Below are 26,382 nucleotides of genomic sequence, written 5' to 3'. Positions count from 1 at the left end.
GTGGCCCATACATATACAGCCACCCAATTAGACAAGATGGATGAAGCAAAGAAGTGCAGACCGACAGGAGCCGGATGTAGATCGCTCCTGAGAGACACAGCCAGAATACAGCAAATACATAGGCGAATGCCAGCTGCAAACCACTGAACTGAGAATAGGACCCCCGTTGAAGGAATCAGAGAAAGGACTGGAAGAGCTTGAAGGGGCTCGAGACCCCATATGTACAACAATGCCAAGCAACCAGAGCTTCCAGGGACTAAGCCACTACCTAAAGACTATATATGGACTGACCCTGGACTCTGACCCCATAGGTAGCAATGAATATCCTAGTAAGAGCACCAGTGGAAGGGGAAGCCCTGGGTCCTGCTAAGACTGAACCCCCAGTGAACTAGACTATGGGGGGAGGGCGGCAATGGGGGGAGGGTTGGGAGGGGAACACCCATAAGAAAGGGGAGGGGGGAGGGGGGAGGAGGATTTTTGCCCGGAAACCGGGAAAGGGAATAACACTCGAAATGTATATAAGAAATACTCAAGTTAATAAAAAAAAATAATAATTAATTAATTAATTAATTAACAGCAAGAGATTCTTTAGGGAATGATGCAAAACCTGCACTAATTTCTAGTTTTTGTTAGAAAGAGGAAAATCCTTGTAACTGGTATGTCTTAGTTATTCATTACTTTATAGTAAAGACATATAAATCAATTTTCCTCTCTATCTGAAATGCACAAAGTGAAAAGAGTTGAGGCATTACAACTGTGTACATTTTCTATTTTCACACATGGAAGCTTCCTAATATTATTTGTAAACTAGATGGATAAATTCTGTTACAGGTGCTTCAAACATGTATAATTCTTTGTGTAACCAAGACAATTATTCAAAAATTCCACAACCCATGGTATGTTAGGACACAGTACAGCCACTCTTAGGGAATTAAAAAAAAAAAAAAACCTAAATCAGTGGGTTGAATTATTATCAATGCCATTATCTGTATAATTTTTATTATTTCCTCAGTTAAAAGATTTCACTTGTTTTCATTAATACGTAGAACTAGAAAACCTAGTATAGTTTAGCAGAGACTATCATTTTTAGCTTTTATTTTGGTGAGACTTCCCAAATTCAGGTAAGGTTGGTAAGGTAAGGTAAGGTAAAAGGTAAGGTAAAAGGTAAGGTAAAAGGTAAGGTAAGGTAAGGTAAGGTAAGGTAAGGTAAGGTAAGGTAAGGTAAGGTAAGGTAAAAGGTGGGAAGGGAAAGGACAGGAGGGGAGGGGAGGGGAGGGGAGGGGAAGGGAGGGGAAGGGAGGGGAAGGGAGGGGAAGGGAGGGGAAGGGAGGGGAAGAGGAGGGAAGGGGAAATTTTCCTGAGAAGGAAATCGAAAGGAGCTATTAGAAAAAAGAAATGCAGGTGAGGTGGATAATTAAACTGAGTAGTATGATTAAGATCCTTCCACTAAAGAAAGTCTCTAGTTTTGATAGTCTGAAACTTTGCTCAGCGGCAGCGGCGGGGTTAGATCCCGCGATCATATGATTTAAATAAACTCTAGTTAAGAAGGTAGAAATAACACCAGCAGTTAAAGAGTGCTTCCTGGTTATATTGACGAGAGTCGTACGTCTTGCGTGATGACTTAAACCCGTATGTACGTTGGGCGTTCCCAAAATTGTGTACGTCAGCAATTGCGTTCACTGTAAGGAGTCAGGTTTACGGTGGCTGCTCCGTGAAAAGTAAAGTTCTCGATTTTTCCAGAAACGAGTCAAATGGCGGCGGAAAATACGGTTGGCCTTGACCAGCAAGTGAGTTGGATCTATATATAAGACGCTCTTTCTTCCTCTCTGTTCTAATTTGGCGCAGTATTAACTAAACACTTAAAGTCAGTTCTCTATACTGGAGTTCTAGCGCCCCATAAAAATCTGGAAAGAAAAGAAATTAAGACTTAACAAAATGGCGTAAACGAAATAAGCGGGTATAGCAACGACGTTACAGATTAGTCCATAGGATTCGCATAATGGCGGCTTTTGTTTGCGAACGGGAGTTTCTTTAAATACGTGTGTGGCGGTTCATGAAAGGGAACTTGTTTTTCTCTATAATTCTTGGAATTATTGTGTTCACATCGGGTGGCCTCTAATTCCTGATGTTTGTGCGTGAATGTAAGTCGATAAAAGAACTGACGCCACAAATTTTGCTTGGCGTTTAGAAAATGCTGCCTTATAATGAGGAAATGGCGGCGGGCTTAGGCCGTGCTGCGGTTCTACAGGGCCTAACCAGCGCGAGAGTTCGTATTTATTTATACTTATCTGATACTGTTCTTCCACAGTAGTCCCTTTTACCCCTCTCCCGCGGTGTGTAGGTAGAGGGACTTCCTATTTTTCTGAGTTCTGTGACGCAGGAAAACCGAAGGGAATAGACCAGAGCAGAGACGATAAAAGAATGCCTGCAGTGTACTTCTCTTGACAGTAGTCTGCAAATAATGGAGGTTGGAGCTTGTTGGGAGATGAGGCTTCTTTTCATTCACAGCATTTAGATCGCTGAGACCAGTAGGGTTTTGTTTTGGTTGGTTAACTGTTTGTTTGGGGTTTTTTGTTTGTTTGGTCGGTTGGTTGGTTTTTTCTTTTCATTCTAACCACCCCTCCCCCCTTCTTCTTTCTTCTGCCTGGTCTCCTCTCCTCTCGTTTCTTTTCTTGGCTTTTTGAGACAGAGTTTCTCTGTGTAGCCCTGGCAGTGCTAAAACTTGCTCAGTAGATCAGGCTGGCCACCTGCCTCTGCTTCCCAAGTGCTAGAATTAATGGCGTGTGCCTGCACTACCACTGAATCCGCTTGGGTCTTTCTTAAACCTAGATCACACAACAAAGTACTTAAATATTTCGTTGTGGTTGTTAGGCAAAAAAAAAAAAAAAAAAAAAAAAGAGAGAGAGAGAGAGAGAGATTTTCTTTTTGCCAGTGGAGAAAGACAACATTTTAGGTAAAAGTTGCCACGCAGTGGTTACACACAACATTACCTTTTGAGATGTCCAGAACCGGAAAGAAAAGCCTCCGTTACTGCTACTGGATTTTTGCCCTGCCGATACCATGTCTTTTGTTACTTAGAAAGTTTAAATTGATATAACTTGACCTTCCCACCTCCCCTCCCCCACCTCACACCTTTAAAAGAGGTTTTTGTTTGTATATTGAGGAGTATATGACCTAGTCCATGCTGTTTTAACAACAGCTCTACTAAACTTTAGCCCTAGTACACTTGTTATTTTTATTTTGAACCAATGGCTAATAAATGTCCTTGCAACCTCAGCTATACAGTAATTTAGTAGTATTTTTGTACTCAGTATAGACACACAAATGTTCAAGAAATACATTTGTAGATGCATGGCACATTGCTTTTTTTATAAATGAACACCTGAAACTCCGCCTTATAATACATAATACAAGAAGTGCTAGAAACCAAAATAACCTTTATTCTGTCTTATATTCTGCCAGTATAAAGAAGGGTAGAGATAAAAGATAATGTATGTCTATCCCTTATTAGCTTGATAACTAACAAAAGACCTCCAGCTTAACCTATTTCTTGCTGATGTTTTCTTGCAGAGCACCCAGGTTCAATTCCCGGCATCCATATTGTAATTCATCCCCGTAACTTCAATCCCAGGGGATCCAATGCCCACTTCCTTAGGCACCAATAATGTGTATGTTATGCAGGTAAAACATTCATACAAATAAAAAGAGAAAAGTGACAGTGTGTATGTCCTTTAGGACTTCAAGTAATTAAAAATCTTGTCTTAAGACTTGCAATTTAGTTTTTTCTTAGCCTTTTTAGCTAAAATTTAGCAGTTCTGAAAGCCTTACTTTTTAATTTCATATTCGTGTGTGTTTTGCCTGTATGTAATATTAGTGAGAGGGTGTCAGAGATCTAGAGACAGTTGTAAGCAGCTGTGTGGGTTCTGAATCAAATTTGAACCAAAGTCCTCTAATTGAGCAGCCTGTGTTAACCACTAAGCTGTCTCCAGCTGCCTTCATTTTTAAAATTGATTTTAATCTTTTGTGTTCAAGTGTTTGCTTGCACTTATACATATATCTATGTATCATATGTTTACTTTTTGACCCTTGGACATCAGAAGAGCTTGTCATATATCCTGGAAGTCAAATTATAGAGACAGTGAGCCAAATTTGAGGAAGAGAACCTGGGTTCTCAGCAAGAGTACAAAGTAATCTTAATTGCTTATCTGTGGATTCATTCCCCTCACTTAATTTTGAGTTATTGAGAAGCCAAGATACTATTTTATTATTCAAGAACAGTGTGTGCATTGCCACCCCACAGGAAGATGTAGAGCTCAGAAGAAGACTTTGTGAAATCTATTCCCTTCTACCTTTTTGTAGGCTAAAAATCAAACAGATTTCAGGCCAGTCTTTGCCTGCAGAACCATCTAACCAGCTGAAGATGCTGGTGATTTGGTGATTTAGGAGTGTTTCCCATTGAAAATAATTACAGAGCTAATTTGTTTTAAATGAAGAACTCTTTAAAGTTACTTTCTATACCAATTTCTGTTACTTGTCATTGTCATAGGTTATCAACTTCAAAGCAGTTTTTCTCTTTGAAGATATAAGCACTTTGTAGTGTACATACTAAACTGCTAGTTATCCTCATTTCTATCTCTGAAAAAGTATTTTCTCTATTTTTGTAAATTTTATTTTACTGTTTTATGTGTATGGATATTTTCCCTGTATGTGTGTGTTTGTAGTGTCCCGGAAAGCTAGAATAAATGTTTGGATCACTTGAGACTGAACATCCAAATGGGCTTTGGGATTTGAATTCTGGAGGCTCTGGAAGAGGAGTCTGTGCTCTTAATTACTGAGTCATCTGTCCAGCTCCCTAAAAGGCCATATTTAGTAAATGGTTTAGTACAAGGCTCAGGACTTTAAATTTTCTGATTTTGTGTTGTGGTATCCAACCTGATTTTTGTTTGTTTATTTTGTTAATTTGAGAACAATTAATATTTATTTTACAGTTTGCTGGTCTTGACATGAACTCAGATAATCAGAATGGAGGAGTTAGTACAGAAAGCAGTAAGTATAAAAAAATTTAATTGCAGAGTTTTTCTGGGTCATTTCTATTATCATTGCCCTTAATTTAATTACCTTAAATTTAATGTTTTTTTTTATTTTAATAAACACAGGACGTGCTACAAAGAGAAACTGCCCTGAGCTGAAATTTAGATCGCTTCTGTAGTTTTATGACTCCGATTTATATTTTGAACAATTAAGCACTTCACAGAGATAGTAATTTTAGTTTGGTTTTGGACAAATGGAAGAGATTTGTGAGTGAAATACTGTTATAGTTATCTTGGACAAACCAAAGCTGCTTTTTCTGCATCTCAAACATTTATATACACAAAGTAAATAAAATCAATTACAGTATCCTATGTCTTAGTTGTTTTGTAATATTGAAGCATAGCTTTAAAGTATTTTTGTAGATACACTTTGAAAACTTGTTCACTCGGTAATTTGAAATACTTTTAGAAAAGGAATGAAGAGGTAGAGCTTAGGGGGATAAAATACTGAGAAGGGGGAAAAAAGCATATGGTTTGAGTATGATGTTTTTTGTTTTGTTTTGTTTTCATCTTTATTAACTTGGGTATTTCTTATTTACATTTCGATTATTATTCCCTTTCCCAGTTTCCAGCCATCCCCCAGCCCTCCCCCTCCCCTTATTTATAGGTGTTCCCCTCCCCATCCTCCCTCCATTACTGCCCTCCCCCAAACAATCACATTCATTGGGGTTCAGTCTCAGCAGGACCAAGGGCTTCCCCTTCCACTGGTGCTCTTACTAGAATATTCCTTGCTACCCACCAACAATGGAGGAGTGTTCCTCTTTCTGCACATCCTCTCCAGCATTTGCTGTCATCTGAGTTTTTGATCTTAGCCATTCTCACTGGTGTGAGGTGAAATCTCAGGGTTGTTTTGATTTGCATTTCCCTTATGACTAAAGATGTTGAACATTTCTGTAGGTGTTTCTCAGCCATTTGGCATTCCTCAGCTGTGAATTCTTTGTTTAGCTCTGATCCCCATTTTTTAATGGGGTTATTTGTCTCCCTGTGGTCTAACTTCTTGAGTTCTTTGTAAATTTTGGATATAAGGCCTCTATCAGTTGTAGGATTGGTAAAGATCTTTCCCAATCTATTGGTTACAATTTTGTCCTAACAACAGTGTACTTTGCCTTACAGAGGCTTTGCAGTTTTATGACGTCCCATTGTCAATTCTTGATCTTAGAGCGTAAGCCATTGGTGTTTTGTTTAGGAAATTTTTTCCAGTGCCCATGTGTTCCAGATGCTTCCCTAGTTTTTCTTCTATTAGTTTGAGTGTGTCTAGTTTGATGTGGAGGTCCTTGATCCACTTGGACTTAAGCTTTGTACAGGGTGATAAGCATGGATCGATCTGCATTCTTCTACATGTTGACCTCCAGTTGAACCAGCACCATTTGCTGAAAATGCTATCTTTTTTCCATTAGATGGTTTTGGCTTTTGTTAAAATCAAGTGCCCATAGGTGTGTGGGTTCATTTCTGGGTCTTCAATTCTATTCCACTGGTCTATCTGTCTGTCTCTGTATCAATACCATGCAGTTTTTATCACTATTGCTCTGTAATACTGCTTGAGTTCAGTGATAGTGAGTTCCCCTGAAGTCCTTTTATTGTTGAGGATAGTTTTAGCTATCCTGGGTTTTTTGTTATTCCAGATGAATTTGCAAATTGTTCTGTCTAACTCTCTGAAGAATTGAGTTGGTATTTTGATGGAAATTACATTGAATCTGTAGATCACTTTTGGTAAAATGGCCATTTTTACTGTATTAATCCTGCCAATCCATGAGCATGGGAGATCTTTCAATCTTCTGAGGTCTTCTTCAGTTTCTTCAGAGTCTTGAAGTTCTTATCATACAGATCTTTCACTTGCTTGGTTAAAGTCACACTGAGGTATTTTATATTATTTGGGACTATTATAACGGGTGTCGTTTCCCTAATTTCTTTCTCGGCTTGTTTCTCTTTTGTGTAGAGGAAGGCCATGCATATGATGTTTTTACAAGGTCATTTTGTCTACCTAGCAGAATTATGCTCTCCCTGATGAGAGAATGGTCATGCTGCTTTGGGTAAATTCTATTTTCTATAACTTAGTAATTATCTAAGCAAGTTTAGTAGGTCCTTTATAACATTAATTTATGATTCTCAGTTTTACTATATCACTATGGCACATGATAAAAATGCAGAGTTTTACCCAAAGACTGTATGTACATGGACTGACCCTGGGGTCCAACTGCATAGGTAGTAGTGAATAGCCTAGTAAGGGCAACAGGGGAAGGGAAGCCCTTGGTCCTGCCAAGACTGAACTCCCAGTGAATAGGATTGTTGCAGGGAGGATGGGAAGGGGAATACCCATGGAGAAGGGGAGGGGGAGGGTTTAGGGGAATGTTGGCCTGGAAACTGGGAAAGGTAATGACAATTAAAAGGTAAATAAAAAATACCCAACTTAATAAAAATGGAGAAAAAAATAAAACAAAAAAAGGAGAGTTTTTTGCTCTTAAAACACCTAAGTAAATATAAGCATATTAGTTATTTTTGGAATGCATGCCTTGTCAAAAGGTTAGGATTTGTTCTTTCATGAATTGTATTAAGTCTTTTAAAAGAAAACATATATTTTCTGTAATTCAGTTCCAGTGAAGACCCTGAGAGACTTAATGATAAAATTAAGTATGAGTGAATTGAGTGATATGTGAGTTATATTCCTAAATCAAATAGAAAAACATTTCAAAATACAGCAGTTAATTATGGAATTTATTTGGAGTTAGTGGTGGATTGTTTATTTGGCAGCAGCTATTAGGTGATAATATTGAATGATATACTTCAGTCAGTTTGACTAATTTCAAATCATACTTAACACTCAGGAATGTGATCAACTTAACTGAGTAAATATACTTTAAATATTCAATTTTAAAACAGGATGAATATGTAGATTATCAGGTAGTAAAGGTCTATTTTGTTGGTTCCTTGCTTTTCTTAATACTGGGTTATGATTTTGATTTAATCTGTAATGCTTCTAATTAAAACATGAATTGCTTCAAACTTACAGCTTTTTGTGTATTTTTAATTTGTGATAATAGTTTTAGTTAGAAAAATAACAGCAAAAAGCATAGTTGTTAGTCCTTCACAATTTGGTAAAAATTTTCTTAGAAAAATACTATAGGGTTTCAGTTTTACATTTTGTCTTTTAGAAGGGCGCTATATACCTCCTCACTTAAGGAACAGAGAAACATCTAAAGGTATGTTTTGGCAGATTTATAGATTGAACTTTTGCTATTTAGTATTTAGTGAGTATACCTCAGCAGCAAAAATCAACTGCTGTGTGTATATGTATACACATATATCACCTGCAAAATAAATTAAAACTAAGGGAGCTATCTCTTCAGAAAGTCTTTTTTTTTTCCTCCCTTTTTGTGTTTCTTTTGTCTTTAAGAACTAGTATCACATGCTGGGCAGTGATAGTGCATGCCTTTAATCCTAGCACTCAGGAGGCAGAGCCAGGTAAGATATCTGACTTTGAAGCTAGTTTGTTCTAAAGAGGAAGTTCCAGCAGCCAGAGTATTCAATGAAACCCTGTCTCAAAAAAAAACAAAAAACTAGCACTTTGTAATTTTAGAAACATTGAGTCATCAGCATTTCCTTGTTTAGTTTGGCATTGAATGTTTTTTTTTTTCTTTTTTTCAGAGCTGGGGACTGAACCCAGGGTCTTGCGCTCGCTAGGCAAGCGCTCTACCGCTGAGCTAAATCCCCAACCCCTTGGCATTGAATCTTAAAGACTTAGAATGCAATCTCGCAAATGCATAAATGTCAGCACAGTTTCCATTTTAAAAAGTATTTAGAATACTGCCTAATAAAAAAGTTCTATTTAACTACTATTGAAGTTTAGAGGTGCTGGAAAGATGGTTCAATGGAAGATGGTTACAAAGAAGCTGGGTTCATTTCCCATCTTGGTGGCTCAAAACTGTCTCCACCTTCAGTTACAGGGGATCTGAGACCTTTTATGAGCTCTGATGGCTATGTGCACAGATGTCACAAACACACATGTAGGCAAACACTAATACACATAAAATACATAGAAGCAATTAAGGCATTCTATGTCATAGTGGTTTTGTGATATTGGAGCATAAGTTTGAAATATTTTTGTGGGTGACACTTTGAAGACTTGTTTTCTGAAAGAATTCTGAAAATTTTTTAAAGGAAGCCAAAAGGAAAGAAGATGCAATAGAAAGGTAGTTAGAGTGAACAATACTGAGAAGTACAAATAGTACTATACATATACTTTTTTTTTCCCCTCTTAATAACTTCTGCTTTCTTTCACTGTGAATGTGCTTTGTGCTATTAAGATATGTGCTTGGAAAGTTGTATCTCAAATGTACCTCAAAAAAAGTGACTGTTTTAGGTTAGGGTCCATGATTATAAAAGAAATCTTTAACCTCCTCTTTTGGTTAGACTGGATGTATTTATGGTGTGATATGTTTGCTAGGACCTTGCTAAACAAATTTGTTTATCACCTTTGTGTTCAATAAAGCAGGAAGGTAGATAACATAACTTCCAAACAGCAAACAATTACCAAATGAATTTAGACACTATTCTAACTAATAATAGGTCTAGTTTACTCTTGCTATTACTCATTCTATCAGTCTACAGTCCTTCCACATACAAAATAAGGAGCAAACTGAAAGTATTAGAACATTTACTTTAAGGGAGACTGGAAGATCAGAAGTTCAAGGCAAGCTTTAGTTACATAGTGACTAGGTTTTTTAGGACTTTGTGATTCAAAAAAGGGGAAAAATTGGATGCCAAGTATAAACAGTATTTGTCCAATAATTTTGTTTTTTGAGACATAATTAAGAAGCTAATAGTCTAAAAGATATCCTTTGATTTTAGAGTTTTATTGTAAGCAGTTTGGGTTTTTGTTTTGAACATATAGTTTCAGTGTTTTGTTCACTAGACTGGCCATCGAATGTATAGTGATCTCTTGCTTCTCCTTCCCAGACAGAAATTGTTTCTATAGGTAGTTTTATGTCTGTGAATTTAATCCAAGATTTTATGAATGCTGGACAGTGATCTTACCAGCTTAGCTAGCCACAGTAATTTGTGTTTTGAATTTTTTATATTATTTTATATTATACATATAAAGTTGTGCTGCTGTTATAATGATAGTATTATTCAAAAGCTGTTTATTTCTCGTAACTGCTGTTTTTCTTTTCTGTCATGTTAATGGATATTGTAGCCAGGGCCTTGATCATTCTGGGCAAAATTTGGACTATGTCTTCAGCAAAATCTTTTAAGATAGAGTACTGTATATACTAAGATTGCACTCAGAGTTTTTTCACAGTTGCTGCAAAAGTACTGTACTATTGAGGCACATTTGTAGCTCCCTTTTTGGTTTTAGATAGGGTTTTCTCACAATGTAGCTCAGAATGGTTTCTTTTTTTCTTTTTTCATTTTTTTCCAGAACTGAGGACCAAACCCAGGGCCTTGTGCGTGCTAGGCAAGTGCTCTACCACTGAGCTAAATTCCCAATCCCAGCTCAGAATGGTTTCAGTCTCATACTTTTCTGTCTCAATATCCCAACTGGTGGTGGGGTACAACACTTACCGAAATTTATGATCGCTAATTCTTAAAAGCTGTTGAAATTTTGTTTGGGTTTCCACTGACTATCACTATACTAGGATCAGTTATTTATAAGTCTTGTGGCTGTGAAGAGACTTACTAGTTAGTTTTGTTCTTTTTTTTCTTGGAGGTGTCTGTGATAAGGACAATTCAGGGTGGAGTAAAGATAAAGATGCCTACAGCAGTTTTGGATCTCGGGATTCCAGAGGAAAACCCAATTATTTCAGTGATCGTGGAAGTGGATCCAGAGGAAGGTGAATTCTTGGTTGATAATGTATAAAGTAATGATTAAGGATCTTAGTAGTTAAGAGTATGTAAGTATCTTGGGGCTGGACAGACCATTCCAGAGGTCCTGAGTTCAGTTCCCAGTAACCACATGATAGCTTACAACCATTTGAAATGAGGTCCAATATCCTCTTCTGATGTGCCTGAAGAGAGGAACTGTGTATTTAGATAAAATAAGTAAATAAATCTTTAAAAAAAGAAAAGAATCTCAACTTGGCAAAGTTAGGGTTCTCGGTGGAACAAAACTGATAGAATGAATCTATCTACCTACATACCTGACAATTTACTAAGTAGAGTGGTATACAGGTTTTTGTCTAACTACTCCAACAATGGTTATCTCCCAATGAAAGTTCCCCAAGAATCCTCTAGGTGTTTACTCTATGAGGTTGGATGTCTCAGCTAGTCTTCAGCAAATGTCAAAATCCTAAAGAAATAGATTGTAATACAATAAAGTGAGAACAAGGGCAAGAAGGCAAAGAGTAAAAAATTACTTCCCTTTCCTTACTCTAGTTTACTGCAAGAAGCTGTGGCCTAGATTAAAGGTGAATTTTCATGTCTCAGATGATTCAGTTACCTTGAAATCCCTCATAAATGTGTCTGGCAGGTTGAGCTTTTAGTTAGTTCCAGATTTAGTCCATAGCCATTACAGGAGAACACTGGGGCATGTCTTTAATCCCATCCTGTCATAGATAGGGTTAGTGGCTCTGTGTTCTTGAAGTCAGTCTGCTCTGTTTGTAAGCACTTATTTACTAAATGGTATAGATTAAATTGTTGATGAACTTACTAGGAGGATTTGTGTTCGGTTCAACTAATAGTCTAGAAAATACTTTTACATTACTAATAGAGTCTGATTATTCTGCTTTTCAGGTTTGATGATCCTGGTCGAAGTGACTATGATTGTATTGCCAGTCGTGACCGAAGTGGATTTGGCAAATTTGAACGAAGTGGTTATAGTCGTTGGGGTGACAAATCAGATGAAGATGATTGGTCAAAACCACTTCCACCAAGTGAACGCTTAGAGCAGTAAGTTTTTAAAATTTTAAATAATAAATTAGGGCCTGGTGTGCACAAACTTGTCTTTTTGTGAGCCCCTGTCTCAAAATAAATAAAAAATAAGGGTTAAAATGATACTCAATATGGGGTCAAAAGGGTGACTCAGAGGTTAAAGCATGTGTATAACTATAACTTATAACTATCCTTACTTCAGTTCTAGGGGATCCTGTCCTTCTGGCCTAAAGGCATTTGGGTCATGTGTATAATCTACCCATTCAGAAAGACTTCTATATATACAAAATAAAAAATAAAATTTTAATAATTAAATTTGATAATTATGTTGGTTGTTATAGTAAATGACTTTAATCCTAATACCATTGTCTCAATAAATTTTGAAATTGCGGTGAAACTGTTTCTTCTTATTAATAATATATAATGATCATCTAATTTCAGAGAACTTTTCTCTGGAGGTAATACAGGGATTAACTTTGAGAAATATGATGATATACCAGTAGAGGCAACTGGAAATAATTGTCCTCCTCACATTGAAAATGTAAGTTTTTGTTGTTGTTGTTGTTGTTGTTGTTGTTGTTGTTGTTGTTTTAGCTTTTTATCTTACTGGGGTTTTTGTGTATGTTTTGTTTCATTTTCGTTTTTGTTTATTGACTTTTTATTTTATTGTTATAAGTTTATTGACTTTATTTTATTGTTTTGAGTGTTCCTGTCTATAGCACTTGTAGATGTCAGAGGAAAACTTGTGTGAGGAACTCCTCAAATTTGAATGGCAGCAAGTGCTTTTACTTTCTGAGGCATTTTATTAACCTTTGTTCCTTGGTTTTAAGAAATTTTATGGCCAGCTGTTTAGCACTGGACAACCAGTTGGCATGCTTTTCTGTTGGGGGATGACCACCTCAGTTGCTCCCATTTTCCTGCAGTTGCTTTAGTTCTTTATGTAGAATTGAGGTCAAATGGCCTTTTCTCCATCTGATTTGGTGTTGTCTCAGTGTTGTGTTCCTGTTACATCATGTCAGTGAAGTTTTTTTTTTCTGCCATAGTTTCTGATACTACTAGAGACAGAATCTCACAACAAATTTCCTGATCATTTGACTTCTATAACCTTTCTGCCCCTTTTTTTACAATGCTTATTACTGAGCTGTGATTGTGGGATTGTGTCCATTATGATTGACTCCAGAATTCAGTATTTTGACAAGTTTGGTCTTCTGTGGTGGTCTCTGTTGTAAAGGAAAGTTTCCTTGATGAAGGGTGAAGATTATTTTCTGGATATAAGAATAAAATGTTTCTAGGTTATTCTTAACAATTATTTTGGTTTATAATGTATGTGAGTCCACTGTAGCTGTCTTCAGACACACCAGAAGAGGGCATCAGATCTCATTACAGATGGTTGTGAGCCACCATGTGGTTGCTGGGATTTGAACTCAGGACCTCTGGGAGAGCAGTCAGTGCTTTTAACCACTGAGCCATCTCTCCAGCCCCCATATCATTATTTTATTAACCTTCCTTTTCCTATATTTACTTCTCTCTCCTTTCTTTTTTTTTTTTTCCCTCCCTCCCGCGCCCCCGCCCTCTTCTCTCTCCTTTCTTAAGGGAGCCCATTTTCCTCATCAGACCATTTGTATTCCACTATTTCTCTTTTATCCATTTCCCACTTTTTTTTTTTTTTTTGGAGACAAGGTTAGCCTTGGCTATTGTAGAACTCAAAGAAATCCTCCTTTTGATTCTCTAGTGGTGGAATTACAGGAATGCACTACCATACTTAGGAACTTTTTTATATGTATGAGTGTTTTGCCTGTGTGTGTATTTTATAACCTTTGCCTGATGCTGGCAGAAGGCAGAAGAGGTCATTGGATAGTTGTGAGCCATGATGTTGGTTCTGGGAATAGAACTCAGGTCCAATGCAAAAGCCAATGCTCTATTTCTTCAGGGTGTGTCTTACTCTTTAGTGAACTCTTAATAGTAACTATTTTGAATAACTGTAACATAGAAAGTATACTAGACATCAAGAACCATAATTTCTTTCAGTGAAGGTATTTATTTTCTTAAAACATTAAGAATCAAATGGCTCGGGGCTGGGGATTTAGCTCAGTGGTAGAGCGCTTACCTAGGAAGCGCAAGGCCCTGGGTTCAGTCCCCAGCTCCGAAAAAAAAAAAGAACCAAAAAAAAAAAAAAAATTAAAAAAAAAAAAAGAAGTTCTTTAAAAAAAAAAAAAAAAAAGAATCAAATGGCTCTTAAATTCATTGCACTATTTGTTATTATATTAATGTAGCAAATAACCAGTTTTTGTTTTTATGTTACTTGCTTGGCTTACTTGTTTTTACAGTTCAGTGATGTTGAGATGGGAGAAATTATCATGGGAAACATTGAACTTACTCGTTACACTCGTCCTACTCCAGTTCAGAAACATGCTATTCCAATTATTAAAGAAAAAAGGGACTTAATGGCTTGTGCTCAAACAGGTAAGGTCATATTGTAAATAACTAAAGATTTTAATTCTGGGATTATTTTAAAAGTATTATTTTTTATGAAATTATGGAATACATTAAAAATAGGTGGGAACTATATACATTTTGGGACTGAGTTACTGCTTAGTCACTGTTGTGAAGAGACACCATAACTATAGCAACTCTTTTTTGTTTCTCTTGGATTTTTAAAACAGGATCTCACCATATAGTCCTGACTGGAATTGTGGATCAGGCTGTCTTTGAACTTCCAGACGTCTGAGTGTCTCTGACAGTATCTGAGATTAAAAGCGTTCCACCATAGTCAGTGAATATAGCATCTCCTTAAGAGAAATTATTTAATTATAGGCTTGCCTTCAATTTCAGAGGTTTAGTTCATTATCATGGCAGAAAGCATGGTGGTAGATGTATGGCACATGTATGTTGCTAGAGTAGTTCAAAACAACCAAATCCTAATCCATAAGCAGAGAGAGAGAAACAGCATATGATGGATTTTTGAAACTTTAAAGCCTACCCCAGTTACACATATATTCCAACAATAACTTATAATACTTTAATCCTTGCAAACAGTGGCACTCCCTGATGATTAATCATTCAAGTATATATAAGCTTATTCAAATTACACCATTTAAGAAGTTAACACACAAGACTTGTTTTGAGTTTTTGTTTTGTTTAAGTCAGCATTTGATTCATTAACAACAAAAAAGTTTTCCAGGTGTTGTGGTGCTTTTTTTAATACTGACAGGTGGATCTCTGTGAGGTCAACCTTGGTCTATATAATGAGTTACAGGACTGCTAATGTTATGTAGAGAGGCAGTATCTCTCACACACAGTAAGTTTTTTCTTCACTTAAATAATTGCTGTGCCTTTGGGAGCATAGGTAACCAAAGATGGAATAAAACAAATTTTCACATTAACATCATTTTATTTATTTTTGTTATTTGAAACAAAGTCTCCCCATGTAGATAAGGTTGACCTCATTCTTGCAGATCTGCTTTCCTCTAAAGTATTTGTCTTGATCTCTTTTGAGACCTTGCTTCACATAGTCCAGAATGACCTTATGTTCATTACATAGATGAGATTAAACTTCATGTGCTGAGATTTTATATATATATATGCCAGTATGGTTAGTACTTTAGCACTTCTTAAATTTTTAGAGATAATAATACAGAGTTTTCTAAACAGGGTCTGGAAAAACTGCTGCATTTCTACTGCCCATTCTCAGTCAGATTTACACAGATGGTCCAGGAGAGGCTTTGAAGGCTATGAAGGTGACAGTTACTAATTTTTGTGTCCTCATGTTTTCTTTGGGTGTCTATCTATGAACCATGTCCATGTAGTGTCCTCAGAAGGGAGAAGAGAACATTGGATAGGAATTGAAGACTTCATTTTCAAACACTTCTTAAATTACATGTGGCACTGTAGTTTGGTGAACGTTAAAAAATAAGTCATGACTCAAGAAATGCTTAGTACTTAAGAGTATTGGGAGTTCTTACAAAGTATTGTATTGGGGTTTGATTCCAAACATTCATATGACTCCCCATAATGTCTGTAACTCCTGGCTTTTGTCAGAATATAGACACAGTTCATAAACATTCATGCAAACAAAACATGCATGCACAGAAAATGAAACAAATTTAAAAACAAAACAGGTAAAATTTTAGATCATAATCCCTAAAGTTATACTTAATTCTTAGGAAAACGGAAGATATGGTCGCCGTAAACAATACCCAATCTCCTTGGTGTTAGCTCCAACAAGAGAATTGGCTGTGCAGATCTATGAGGAAGCCAGAAAAGTAAGCATAGTTTTTAATAATTTTTTTCTTTTTCTTAATTTCAATGTTTCTGTGACTAATAATTTTTTGCTTATAGTTTTCGTACCGGTCTAGAGTCCGACCTTGTGTAGTGTATGGTGGTGCTGATACTGTTCAACAGATTCGGGACTTAGAACGAGGATGCCACTTGTTAGTTGCCACACCAGGACGTCTAGTGGACATGATGGAAAGAGGAAAGATTGGACTAGATTTCTGCAAGTATGTTAATTTTGATAAAAGAAATAAGGCTATGAAGGTCTTTTTTAATTCTTCAATGTATATGCTGTGGTATACTGGTCTGTCATGTAAGACTTCCTCATTAAGTTTATTAAATGGAACCTCTCCATTGTGACCCAGGCTAGAGCTTACAGTTATTTCTCCAGCCTCATCCTTCCCATTTCTGGAATAATAGGTGTATTTTTGTACTGTCACAGTTTTAATGATTGTGTGTGTGTGTGTGTATCTGTGTCTGTGTGTCTGTGTGTGTCTGTGTATGACTTCAAAATCACAATGTTGAACAAGTGAAGTTGATTGTCTTTTTCTTCTTTCCTTTCTTTTTCCTTCCCTTAATTTTCATTCTGATTAATTTTGATTAAGATACATTTAAAAATTATTTTTTTAAAACATTTATTTATTTATTTATTATGTATACATCATACAGCTTTCTGCCTGCATGTATGCACCTGCAGGCCAGAAGAGGGCACCAGACCTGATTATAGATGGTTGTGAGCCACCATGTGGTTGCTGGGAATTGAACTCAGGACCTCTGGAAGAGCAGATAGTGCTCTTAACCTCTGAGCCATCTCTCCAGCCCTCCATTTAAAAATTATTAAACAATATTTAAATAGTATATCAAATTAGAAGCTACTGTGCTTAAGACTTGAGATGTTAAATTAAATATGAGAACAATTTACTCAACAGTTAACTGTAGAGGCCAATAAGTATACTTTTTATTAATAGATACTTAGTGTTGGATGAAGCTGACAGGATGCTGGATATGGGATTTGAACCTCAGATACGTCGTATAGTTGAACAGGACACTATGCCACCAAAGGGAGTTCGTCACACCATGATGTTTAGTGCTACTTTTCCTAAGGAGATACAGGTACTATTTGTTACAATTTTATTTTGGAACATTTTATTTTTAAACAAAGTTTGGTGATTTATGTATTACATAGATAATTTAAGTTTCTGGCTTTTATTTTTCTTTTCATTTTCAGATGCTTGCTCGTGACTTTTTAGATGAATACATCTTTCTGGCTGTAGGCAGAGTAGGCTCTACTTCTGAGAACATCACACAGAAAGTAGTATGGGTTGAAGAGTTAGACAAACGGTCATTTTTACTTGATCTCTTAAATGCAACAGGTAAAATTATGAATCCTTTATTTAATAAAATGAAAATCCCTGTAAAATTCCACTTTAGTTTCTAGTATTACTTTATAGTCCCACTTGTTCTGTATGTGTGGTTGTCTCTGTGTCTATGTGTGTGTGTATATATTTGGGTATCTTCTTCATTTTCTGAGACAGTCTCTGACTGACCCTGAAGCTTACAAGTTCAGATAGATTATCCAGTCAGCCTTGCAAATCCTCCTATCCTCTGTGTGTATGCTGTGTATGATATATGTGTTTCTGTACCCTCCTTTCACTAAGCAGTTTTCTCAAATCACTAAGCTTATTAAATTTTAGAATAAGCAGTGATATCAAGTTACTGTTAATAAACAAAACCTTGTAATTTTTCAGGGAAGGATTCATTGACTTTAGTATTTGTGGAGACTAAAAAGGGTGCAGATTCACTGGAGAACTTCTTATTTCAAGAAAGATATGCATGTACTAGTATTCATGGAGACAGATCACAGAAAGATCGAGAGGAGGCCCTTCACCAATTCCGCTCAGGGAGGAAGCCAATTTTAGTGGCTACAGCTGTATGTATATTTTATTTTTTAGTTATTTTGTCTGACTGTTACTTTAATTTAATTAGTATTATTTTTCAGGTGGCAGCAAGAGGTCTAGACATTTCAAATGTGAAACATGTTATCAATTTTGATTTGCCAAGTGATATTGAAGAATATGTGCATCGTATTGGCCGCACAGGACGCGTAGGAAACCTTGGTAAAGTGTTAATGTTGTTTCTTTTCCTCTGAATCTTGGGATCAAAGACCTCAAAGACCTTTATCACTTGAACTACATCTTTACTCCTTCTATATTTATTTATTTGTGGATATTCATGCACATGTTTCAGTAATATACTTGTAAAAATCAGAGGACAACTTATGGAGACATGGGTCTTTTTATTATGTGGGTTGAGTTCAGATCATTAGGCGTGGGCCATTTCACCGATTTTTTTTTTTTTTTTTAATGGATATATTAGCAAAGCAGTTTTGTCCTTGAATTTTGGTTTTTGGTTTTGTTTTGGGGCAGGGTCTTGTTCTGTTTCTCAGATGGCCTTAAACTATAGTATATTTTTTTAAATTACTGGCTTGAACACAGGGTTTTTGATAGTGCTAGAGATTCTTGTATTCCAAAATCAGCCTAAGTAATCTCGAAAGCCTAAAGAGCCTTAATTTTTTATTTGTTTTAAAAAGAAACTTGAAAGCATATCTTACTGGAATATGACTTTAATCCTAGAATTTGGAATACAAAAGCAATTGGATCTCTATGTGCTCTAGGCCAGCATGATCTACATAGTGGATATCCAACCAGGGAGATATTATAATGAGACCCTGTCTTTAAAAAAAAAAGAGAGAAATTTTATATCAGTTACAAACTCTTTTTCACCCTTATATTTAGTGATGTTACAAAATATATTCTCTTAACTGTATGGGAAAGGAAACCACAGGAAACTACTTTGTGGAAACATAGGCCTTAGGTATTTTTAAAAACCTTTTAGGTCTTGCCACCTCTTTTTTCAATGAGAGGAATTTGAACATTACGAAAGATTTGTTAGATCTCCTCGTTGAGGCTAAACAAGAAGTACCATCTTGGTTGGAAAGTATGGCTTATGAACACCACTACAAGGGAAACAGCCGGGGACGTTCTAAAAGGTAAGAATTGTTTTGAGGTTTTTTTCATTATTATAGTTTATTTAGAGTTAAGCCTAACCTAAGGTACTGAATTAGTTTTTAATTATTATTATGTGTCATATGTGTCTATACAGCCATGAATGATGTGGAGTGTATGTGGACTTCAGAAAACAAACTCTAGTTTACAGGCTTGCATAGCAAGATTTTACCAAACCTTACATAATTCTTCACCAAATATTTTGATGAGTAATTAGAAAAGATTACAGAACAAATTGACAGTTCTACTACACTATTAAGGTTTTGAAGATACAATTACAGGACATTTTCTACAATGGAAAATAAGTTTCCCAAATAAAATGTCAAATTTGAGCATGATATTTTAATTGGATAGCATACTTGGATAATGTTTTTTCTTGCATTAGCAGATTCAGTGGAGGATTTGGTGCCAGAGACTATCGACAGAGCAGTGGTTATGCAAATTCTGGGTTTAATAATAATCGTGCCAACAGCAGCCGAACTAGTGGTAGTACCCACAACAGAGGATTTGGTGGAGGTAATGTTAAGTTTTTGTGTTAGAAGGGGATTTTGTTGTTTATTTCTTGCTTTAATCATGTTTTGAAGGTAATTTATAGGAGAAAATAATGCTGTATCATGAGACTTTTTTTGAATGGTATCATGGTAACAGTGGATAACTTTTTTTTTTCTTGATAGGTGGCTATGGAGGTTTCTACAGCAATGAAGGATATGGAGGAAATTATAACTCCCAGGCAGTTGACTGGTGGGGCAATTGAATTTGTGCCTAAATCGTCATTTCATATAGCTAATATGGAAACCACATGTAACTTAGCCAGACTGTATTGTGTAGCTTCAAGAACTTGCAGTACATTACCAGCTGTGATTCTTCTAAAAATTCATGAGAGCTCAAAGTCACAACCTGTAACCCTATTCAAAAGTTGATGTGAAGAATTATTGTAGTTGGATTAAATCCCTTCCTGCTTGGTTGCACCCTAAACTGCATTTATAATTTGTGACTGAGGATCATTTGTTAATGTACTGTGACTTTTGACTTTAAACAACTTATCTGATGTCCTGTTCGCTCAATAATGCTCAAGATACCAATTGTTTTAATAAGTTAATTGAACCTTGGCACACAAGTGTGAGACACCTTAACAGAAATCACTTAATTGCTAAATATGATGGTGAAAGAATTTAGGCATAACCTGAATAGGAAATTTTTGGTATATGCAGAGTTGGTGGTAAAACTTTTTTTTTTTAAGTTTGTAATGTGGCAGACAATACAAAGCTAAAGTTCTGAATTGCTCACTCTATCTTGGATTGGCACTTAAACTTTTTTAAAAATATGATTATATATGGTTATATCCTTTATTTTTGAAAGCACTAATACAGATCACTAGAATGATTCCTCATTTACTATTTTAAGTAATTTACATTGGCATACTTCTACAGGAAAATTAAAAAATTTGGTGAGGAATTTAGGATATAAAGTTGAGATTTATTTAATGCCTGCCATACATAAAAATGACATATTAATGGCTGACCATGGCAGTGACCAGAACATATCACAATCTTGTTAATTCTGGTCTTTAATGCATGCTAGTGTTGGTGTTTTTTGGTCAAGAGAGTATGAACAGAAAGGATTATGCAGCAGCAGGCTTTTATTTTTACACAGTCACATTTTTTTCTGTTAAACTATGTGGAAATGTAAAAAAAAAAGGCTTACATACATATTATGTAAATATAAGAATAACAAATTGCAATTGCTGAGGTCTCACAGGTTGGATCTATGTACTAATTATACAGTGCAGTTTTCATATATTTTAGTTGCATAGGTTTCCATTGTATTATAGTCATATTTTAATTTGCCAAAGATGATTGTCCATCACTAAAAATGCCTTTTACTTTGAGAATTTCCTGGATAGAATACAATACAATAAATTTCAAAACCTAAGACATTAAAAATGTCATAAGTTAACAAAGTTTTCTAAAAGTGCAATAGATTTTTCAAGTGTATTGTGCCTTGTATTAAAATTTTATTAAAGTAGGTGTACTTGACAGTATTATCAAGGTCATTTGTTACGGTGCTATTTGAATTTTAGCAGTTTAGACTGTACATTTTGCCCATAACTTTTTACAAAGTACTTATTTTATTGCACATGAAGAGAATTTTATATGTGTATCTTATGTACAAGTCCTTGAAGTTCCAATTGGAGATTGCTGATTACAGTGTTTTACAGTGATTACTTGGTTCAGAAAATTTCCCTTGGACCTTGGAATGATAGTTAAGAAAACCTATTTGCACATAACAGACTTTGCTGCTAGTTTGTGTAATATTTATTGAACATTTTGACAAATATTTATTTTTGTAAGCCTAAAAATGATTCTTTGAAAGCTTAAAGAAACTTGACCAAAAGACAGTATAAAAACACTGGTATTTGAATGTTGATTGTCACTGTATATGAAATAGTATATTTTGGGTAGTGTGAGCTTTTAATGTTAAGTTCTACTAAACTTGAGTCAAATTAATCTAACCCAGTATTGGTGATGTGGCTACACTTTTTTTTTTTTTTTTTGACAAAATGAAAGGCAATTGGAATAATGACATGCCAAGGTTTTGATATATTTAAGATACTAGTGAAAACTAAACATTTTCTCAGTTTGTTTGAATTTACATGATCTATTTGTTTCAGTATTGTAACTGTCTGGCATATTTGTAATCTTCAAACATGTGGTTATATCTTTGTGTTGCCATAAACAGTGATGTTTTACGTTCATTTTTATCAGCCAGCAATATTTTCAGTGTATAATGCATCTAACTAGCTGAATGTAAATGTTAAATTTAAGTTACTATAAAGTTAGTAATTGCTTTATTGTGTTACTATTAGATGCTAGCGCTGCATGTGCCTAATCTCTCCTCATTTTATTAAAATAAAAAGTATAGCAAAATGTTTACTATACTTGTGAACTTGCATGCTTGAACTATTGGAAATCTCATTTTTAATTAATAAAACAAGGTATTTGTAAAGTACACCATTATGAATGCATTTGTTTAAATAATTGAATAAGAGATAAAGGTGGTACAAAGTTACAAGTAAACAAAACAAGATTTTCATTGTGAATGTTATTTGTAAAATGTTTACATACACAACATACTTGATCTTTTATGCATTTTGATACATACATATTTATTCAATTCTTTATTTTTTGTAAACAAAACACAGTGCTGGTGATCACATCCATTTTTTATTATGGTTTTGTTTTGTTTGAAATATGGTTTTACTGTAACTTTGCTGGCCTAAAAGTTGCAATATAGATCTACCTAGCTTGAACTGAAAATGATGCAGCTGTCTCTGCCTCAGAGGTGCTAGGATTAAATGAAAAGGCTATGGCTCCAGGACCAGTACTACCAGCATTTCTGTTGTTGACTTACACTCTATCCTGTTTTCTGTCTCTAGATTTTCTTTAACTTGATTCACTGGTGAAGTTTCCTACCCTCTGTACCTTAATGATCAACCTCAAGTCACATTGTTTGTTAGCAAATACCTTTACCTACTAAAGCTAACTCATCAGCCTACATTTTGGTGTTTGAAATAGCCTTGCTGTCGAACATGGAGTGGTTTAGAACTCTATAGACCAGACTGGCTGCTTGTGGCTATCATTCCTCCTATATCCTCAGATTGCACATTTGTGCCAATTTTTTTCTTATGCTTTACCACTGCTACCTTTCTCCATCTTCTCATAGATTGTTGTAGTTTTGTATTTTGTTTGTTCATTTGTTGAGACAAGGACTTTAGGCTGTTATTATGCAGTCCTATCTTGGAACTCATTCTGTAGACTAGGCTGTCCTTGAACACAGAGATCCATCTACCTCTGACTCCCAACTGCTGGAATTAAAGTTATGTGTCACCACTGTCCTAGGCTACTCTCTTAGTTTTTCTTTAAATATTTTTAGTTTGTATTTAAAATTTACAGCATTCCTTCCCCCTATATTTTCAAATCTATGACCCCCCAACTTCATTTTTTTAATTTGAGAGGGTGCAGTATAAAGGTTTTACTGTGAATAAGAGAGAAAATGTCTGGAGGCATCTAGAAGAATTCAGAGCAGATAGTAGATTGGACATGAGCAGAGCTGGGAAACAGGAGAGGATAGTGCAGATAGTAAGAGATGAAGAGAGGGAGCATAGCCTGAGAAATAGCTAGAAATAGAGCCATGAGGATGGTGAGAGAAAGGACCAGGAGGCTAGTTTGGGCTTTGAAATGTACTGTGAATGGGGACAGAAGGAACCTGAAGTAGGCCTATTCTTTGATTAATAGCCACAGGGATATGTCAGTGGAAGGCACCCATGTCCTCCTGCCTGACTTAAGAGAAACTTGACAGAGTTTCCCTTTCACAAAGTTTCCATTTCACAAGTCCCTGAGAAATGTTGGATTTTCTAACATTTAGAAATCCTAGAGTCCAGCTTGACCTCATTTATGGTTATTTGGACTACCTGAGACGCAACAGTTGTCTCTTTAAACATTGATGCATAAATAACATAAGCTAAACATGAAAGTACAGCCAGCTAAGTCTTGTTTTCTGTTCTGTTTGTTTCCAGGGCTGGTTGGATTAAAAGATTTTAGGGACTCACCTTTCCTGTTAGTGGTTTTTGTCTCTACCTCTTCATCTAGGGGTCCCAGTGAAATTTTTTCTGATCTATACTAGGGTAGTCAGTGTTATCATTGTTCAGGTCTTAATTACGTGAACCCATCTTTTGAGATTTCATGTGTGTCAGTTCCCTGTCCTACCTACATGGCAAAATTATACAGCATTCATTCTGGTCTTCTGGCTCTTCAAAGTTTTTTTTACTAGTCTTCCTTGAACTTTAGATGTAGTAGTTGTGTTGTAGATGTGTCTCATGGGGCTAGACTGTACACAGGCATTTGCTTGCATCTGATTACTTAAAGCTTTCTTAAGAAGTCTCTACTACAAAAAGAAGCTCGGAGAGAAGCCTTATACCTGTGGGTATAAGATAAATACTTAGAAAGTAATTATGGTGACAATATTAGATTTTCCCCTTGAACCTTTAGCCATGGGTAGGTGGGTAGGTTTGCAATTCTATATTACCCTCCTAGTACAGAAGTCGTTACTCCAACTAATGGACATTATTCTACCTTTAAGGATATTTTGCCATGGCATTCATGGTTGTGATTGATATGCATTATAGATGGAAGGATTATTAGTCTTGTAAAGTCTCCATGACCACATGGTCAGCAGCATAAAAATCCAGGGGAGGCAAGAAGGTGGTTTGATTCAACATGACTAAGCAGTCAGTGTTAGTTCAAACTCCATTACATTGACCTCAAGTAATTTATTTAGGCATGTTTAGGCATATCACAATTTGGTGACTGGTTTTCATTTCCTATTGTGAATATAGCAGCAAAATTCAGATAAAAAATTGTCCTTTGGATACATGTCAAAGACTTGTACAGGTACGATAGATGGATTCATTTTCAGCTCTCACAGAGAATTTCAGTGAAGCCACCAGCTATACAGTAGCTGTACCAGCTAGCAGTCCTACTGGCAGCAAATGAGGTTATTCCTCACATCATCAGCATTTGATTTTAATCATTCTGACCACACTGAGTAATAAATACATGATAGGTTATTTTCCCCACCACCAGTGAAATAAATCAATTCAAGCCAGATTAGAATATGTTAAAAGCAGGTTTATTGACAGGTCACTTTCAGGTGGGTTGGAGTCCAGGGAGGTAGACATGGGAAAAAGAGAAGGAGGGAAAAGAAAAGAGAAACAGCTAGTACAGAGAGGAGAGGGAGGGAGACAAAATGTCTAGATTTCTTTTTCCCGGTGGGGGAAGAACAGAACAGCCCCTGAACTAGAACAGTGTTAGAGATAGGATATGACAGCTACTGAGGGATACTTGGAGAACCTGGAAAGCATGTCTGCTTTGATATGTAAAATATGCACAGTCCTTTGTCCCTGGACAAGGATGTTCTATTTTCTAATTTAAAAAAATATACAATACATTCTGATAAAAATTTTCATCCTTTCCCAGCTACCTAACTCCATGCCCTTTCTTTCTTTAAAAAACAAGCAAACAAGAAGAATCAAACCAAGCAACAAAACCAACAGACACAAAAATAAAACCATAATGTACAAGCAAACCACTAGTAAGAAAAAATTCACAAAGTTCTATTGTGTTATCTACTGTTAGGTATAGAGTCTGTTTTCTAAGTGTGGTTAATAAAACTACTGAGAATTGAAAAAAGTTAATTATCCCTTTGAAAATTGGTGGCAGCTATAGAAAGTTCCATGGTTAGAGATAGGAGGACACTTTCTTCCCTTATTTAGCATTGAGATTGAACCTGTACATGGTGTCACACTGACTTCATATGTACATCAGTATTGTTATGTTTAGATTTCCCTGGAGTCATTCCCCCCTGACCCTTAGAATCTTTCTACCTCTTCCACATAGAGAAGCTTTCGGTGAAGACATACCTTTTAGGATTGAATGCTCCAAAATCTCTCAAGCTTGTTGTCAAGTTGTAGGTTACTTATTTCAATTTACTGCAACAAAATTCTTTGATGATAGCTGAATGATGCACTGATCTATAGGCCTAAAAAAATATTGGGTAACTAGATTGCTATGTTTCTTTAGCAGGACACAAGAATTAAGTGTTTCTAGTCTCAAGGTTGTTGACCACCTGAGCAGTATCAGGCATGGGCTCCATCTCTTAGAGTAGGCCTTAAATTCAATAAGTGGATTGTTAATTTAGTACTATTGCTACATAAGCATATCTTCGAAGCATGTCACCATCATGGTAGATTGTAGGGTTTGTAGTTAGGATGATAGCTACTTAATTTCTTCCTTGATTTTAAACTGTTGAGTTGCATCATTGTACCCTTCCTGTTTAAAAAAAAAATTGTTATGTGTGTTCTCGCCACATGATGAACAGCCATACATTTATGCCTGAAACTCTCAAAATCTGAAAAGCACTTGATTTACTGTGACTGGAAATATAATTTGAGTTTTAGAAATATAATCAGTAGTCTATGGAAATTCAGCAAAAGTAATCTTAATGTCTGAATCATTGTCTTTCTAGATACATAT

The 26,382-nt window shown here is 35.8% G+C and overlaps 1 protein-coding gene across 8 annotated transcripts; it reads left to right on the top strand.

Annotated features, from left to right (window-relative positions):
• Positions 1 to 1,658: 1,658 nt before the first annotated feature.
• Ddx3y (DEAD box helicase 3, Y-linked) lies at positions 1,659 to 22,308 on the top strand. 8 transcript variants are annotated; one of them, NM_001446702.1, is given in 18 exon segments: positions 1,659 to 1,787; positions 4,989 to 5,046; positions 8,240 to 8,287; positions 10,507 to 10,542; positions 10,795 to 10,918; positions 11,817 to 11,972; positions 12,396 to 12,495; positions 14,282 to 14,417; positions 15,606 to 15,691; positions 16,118 to 16,216; positions 16,293 to 16,453; positions 17,195 to 17,339; positions 17,455 to 17,599; positions 17,975 to 18,156; positions 18,226 to 18,343; positions 19,122 to 19,275; positions 19,680 to 19,807; positions 19,966 to 22,308. In NM_001446702.1, coding segments are annotated over 18 exon segments (1,992 nt in total). In that variant the 5' UTR covers positions 1,659 to 1,751; the 3' UTR covers positions 20,046 to 22,308.
• The last annotated feature ends 4,074 nt before the right edge of the window (positions 22,309 to 26,382 follow it).

Source organism: Rattus norvegicus, chromosome Y, assembly GCF_021556685.1.
Source record: "Rattus norvegicus strain SHRSP/BbbUtx chromosome Y, alternate assembly SHRSP_T2T, whole genome shotgun sequence".
NCBI classification, from domain to species: domain Eukaryota; kingdom Metazoa; phylum Chordata; class Mammalia; order Rodentia; family Muridae; genus Rattus; species Rattus norvegicus.
This window is presented reverse-complemented; position numbering and strand designations above follow the sequence as displayed.

Excerpts from the sequence above, each read along its gene's own strand:
- Ddx3y (XM_087601279.1), top strand. The coding sequence starts at position 1,752 with ATGGCGGCGGAAAATACGGTTGGCCTTGACCAGCAA. Across the intron at positions 10,543-10,794 it reads CAGGGCCTTGTGCGTGCTAG|GTGTCTGTGATAAGGACAAT; the intron begins GCAAGTGCTCTA and ends TTTTTCTTGGAG. Across the intron at positions 10,919-11,816 it reads GGAAGTGGATCCAGAGGAAG|GTTTGATGATCCTGGTCGAA; the intron begins GTGAATTCTTGG and ends TCTGCTTTTCAG.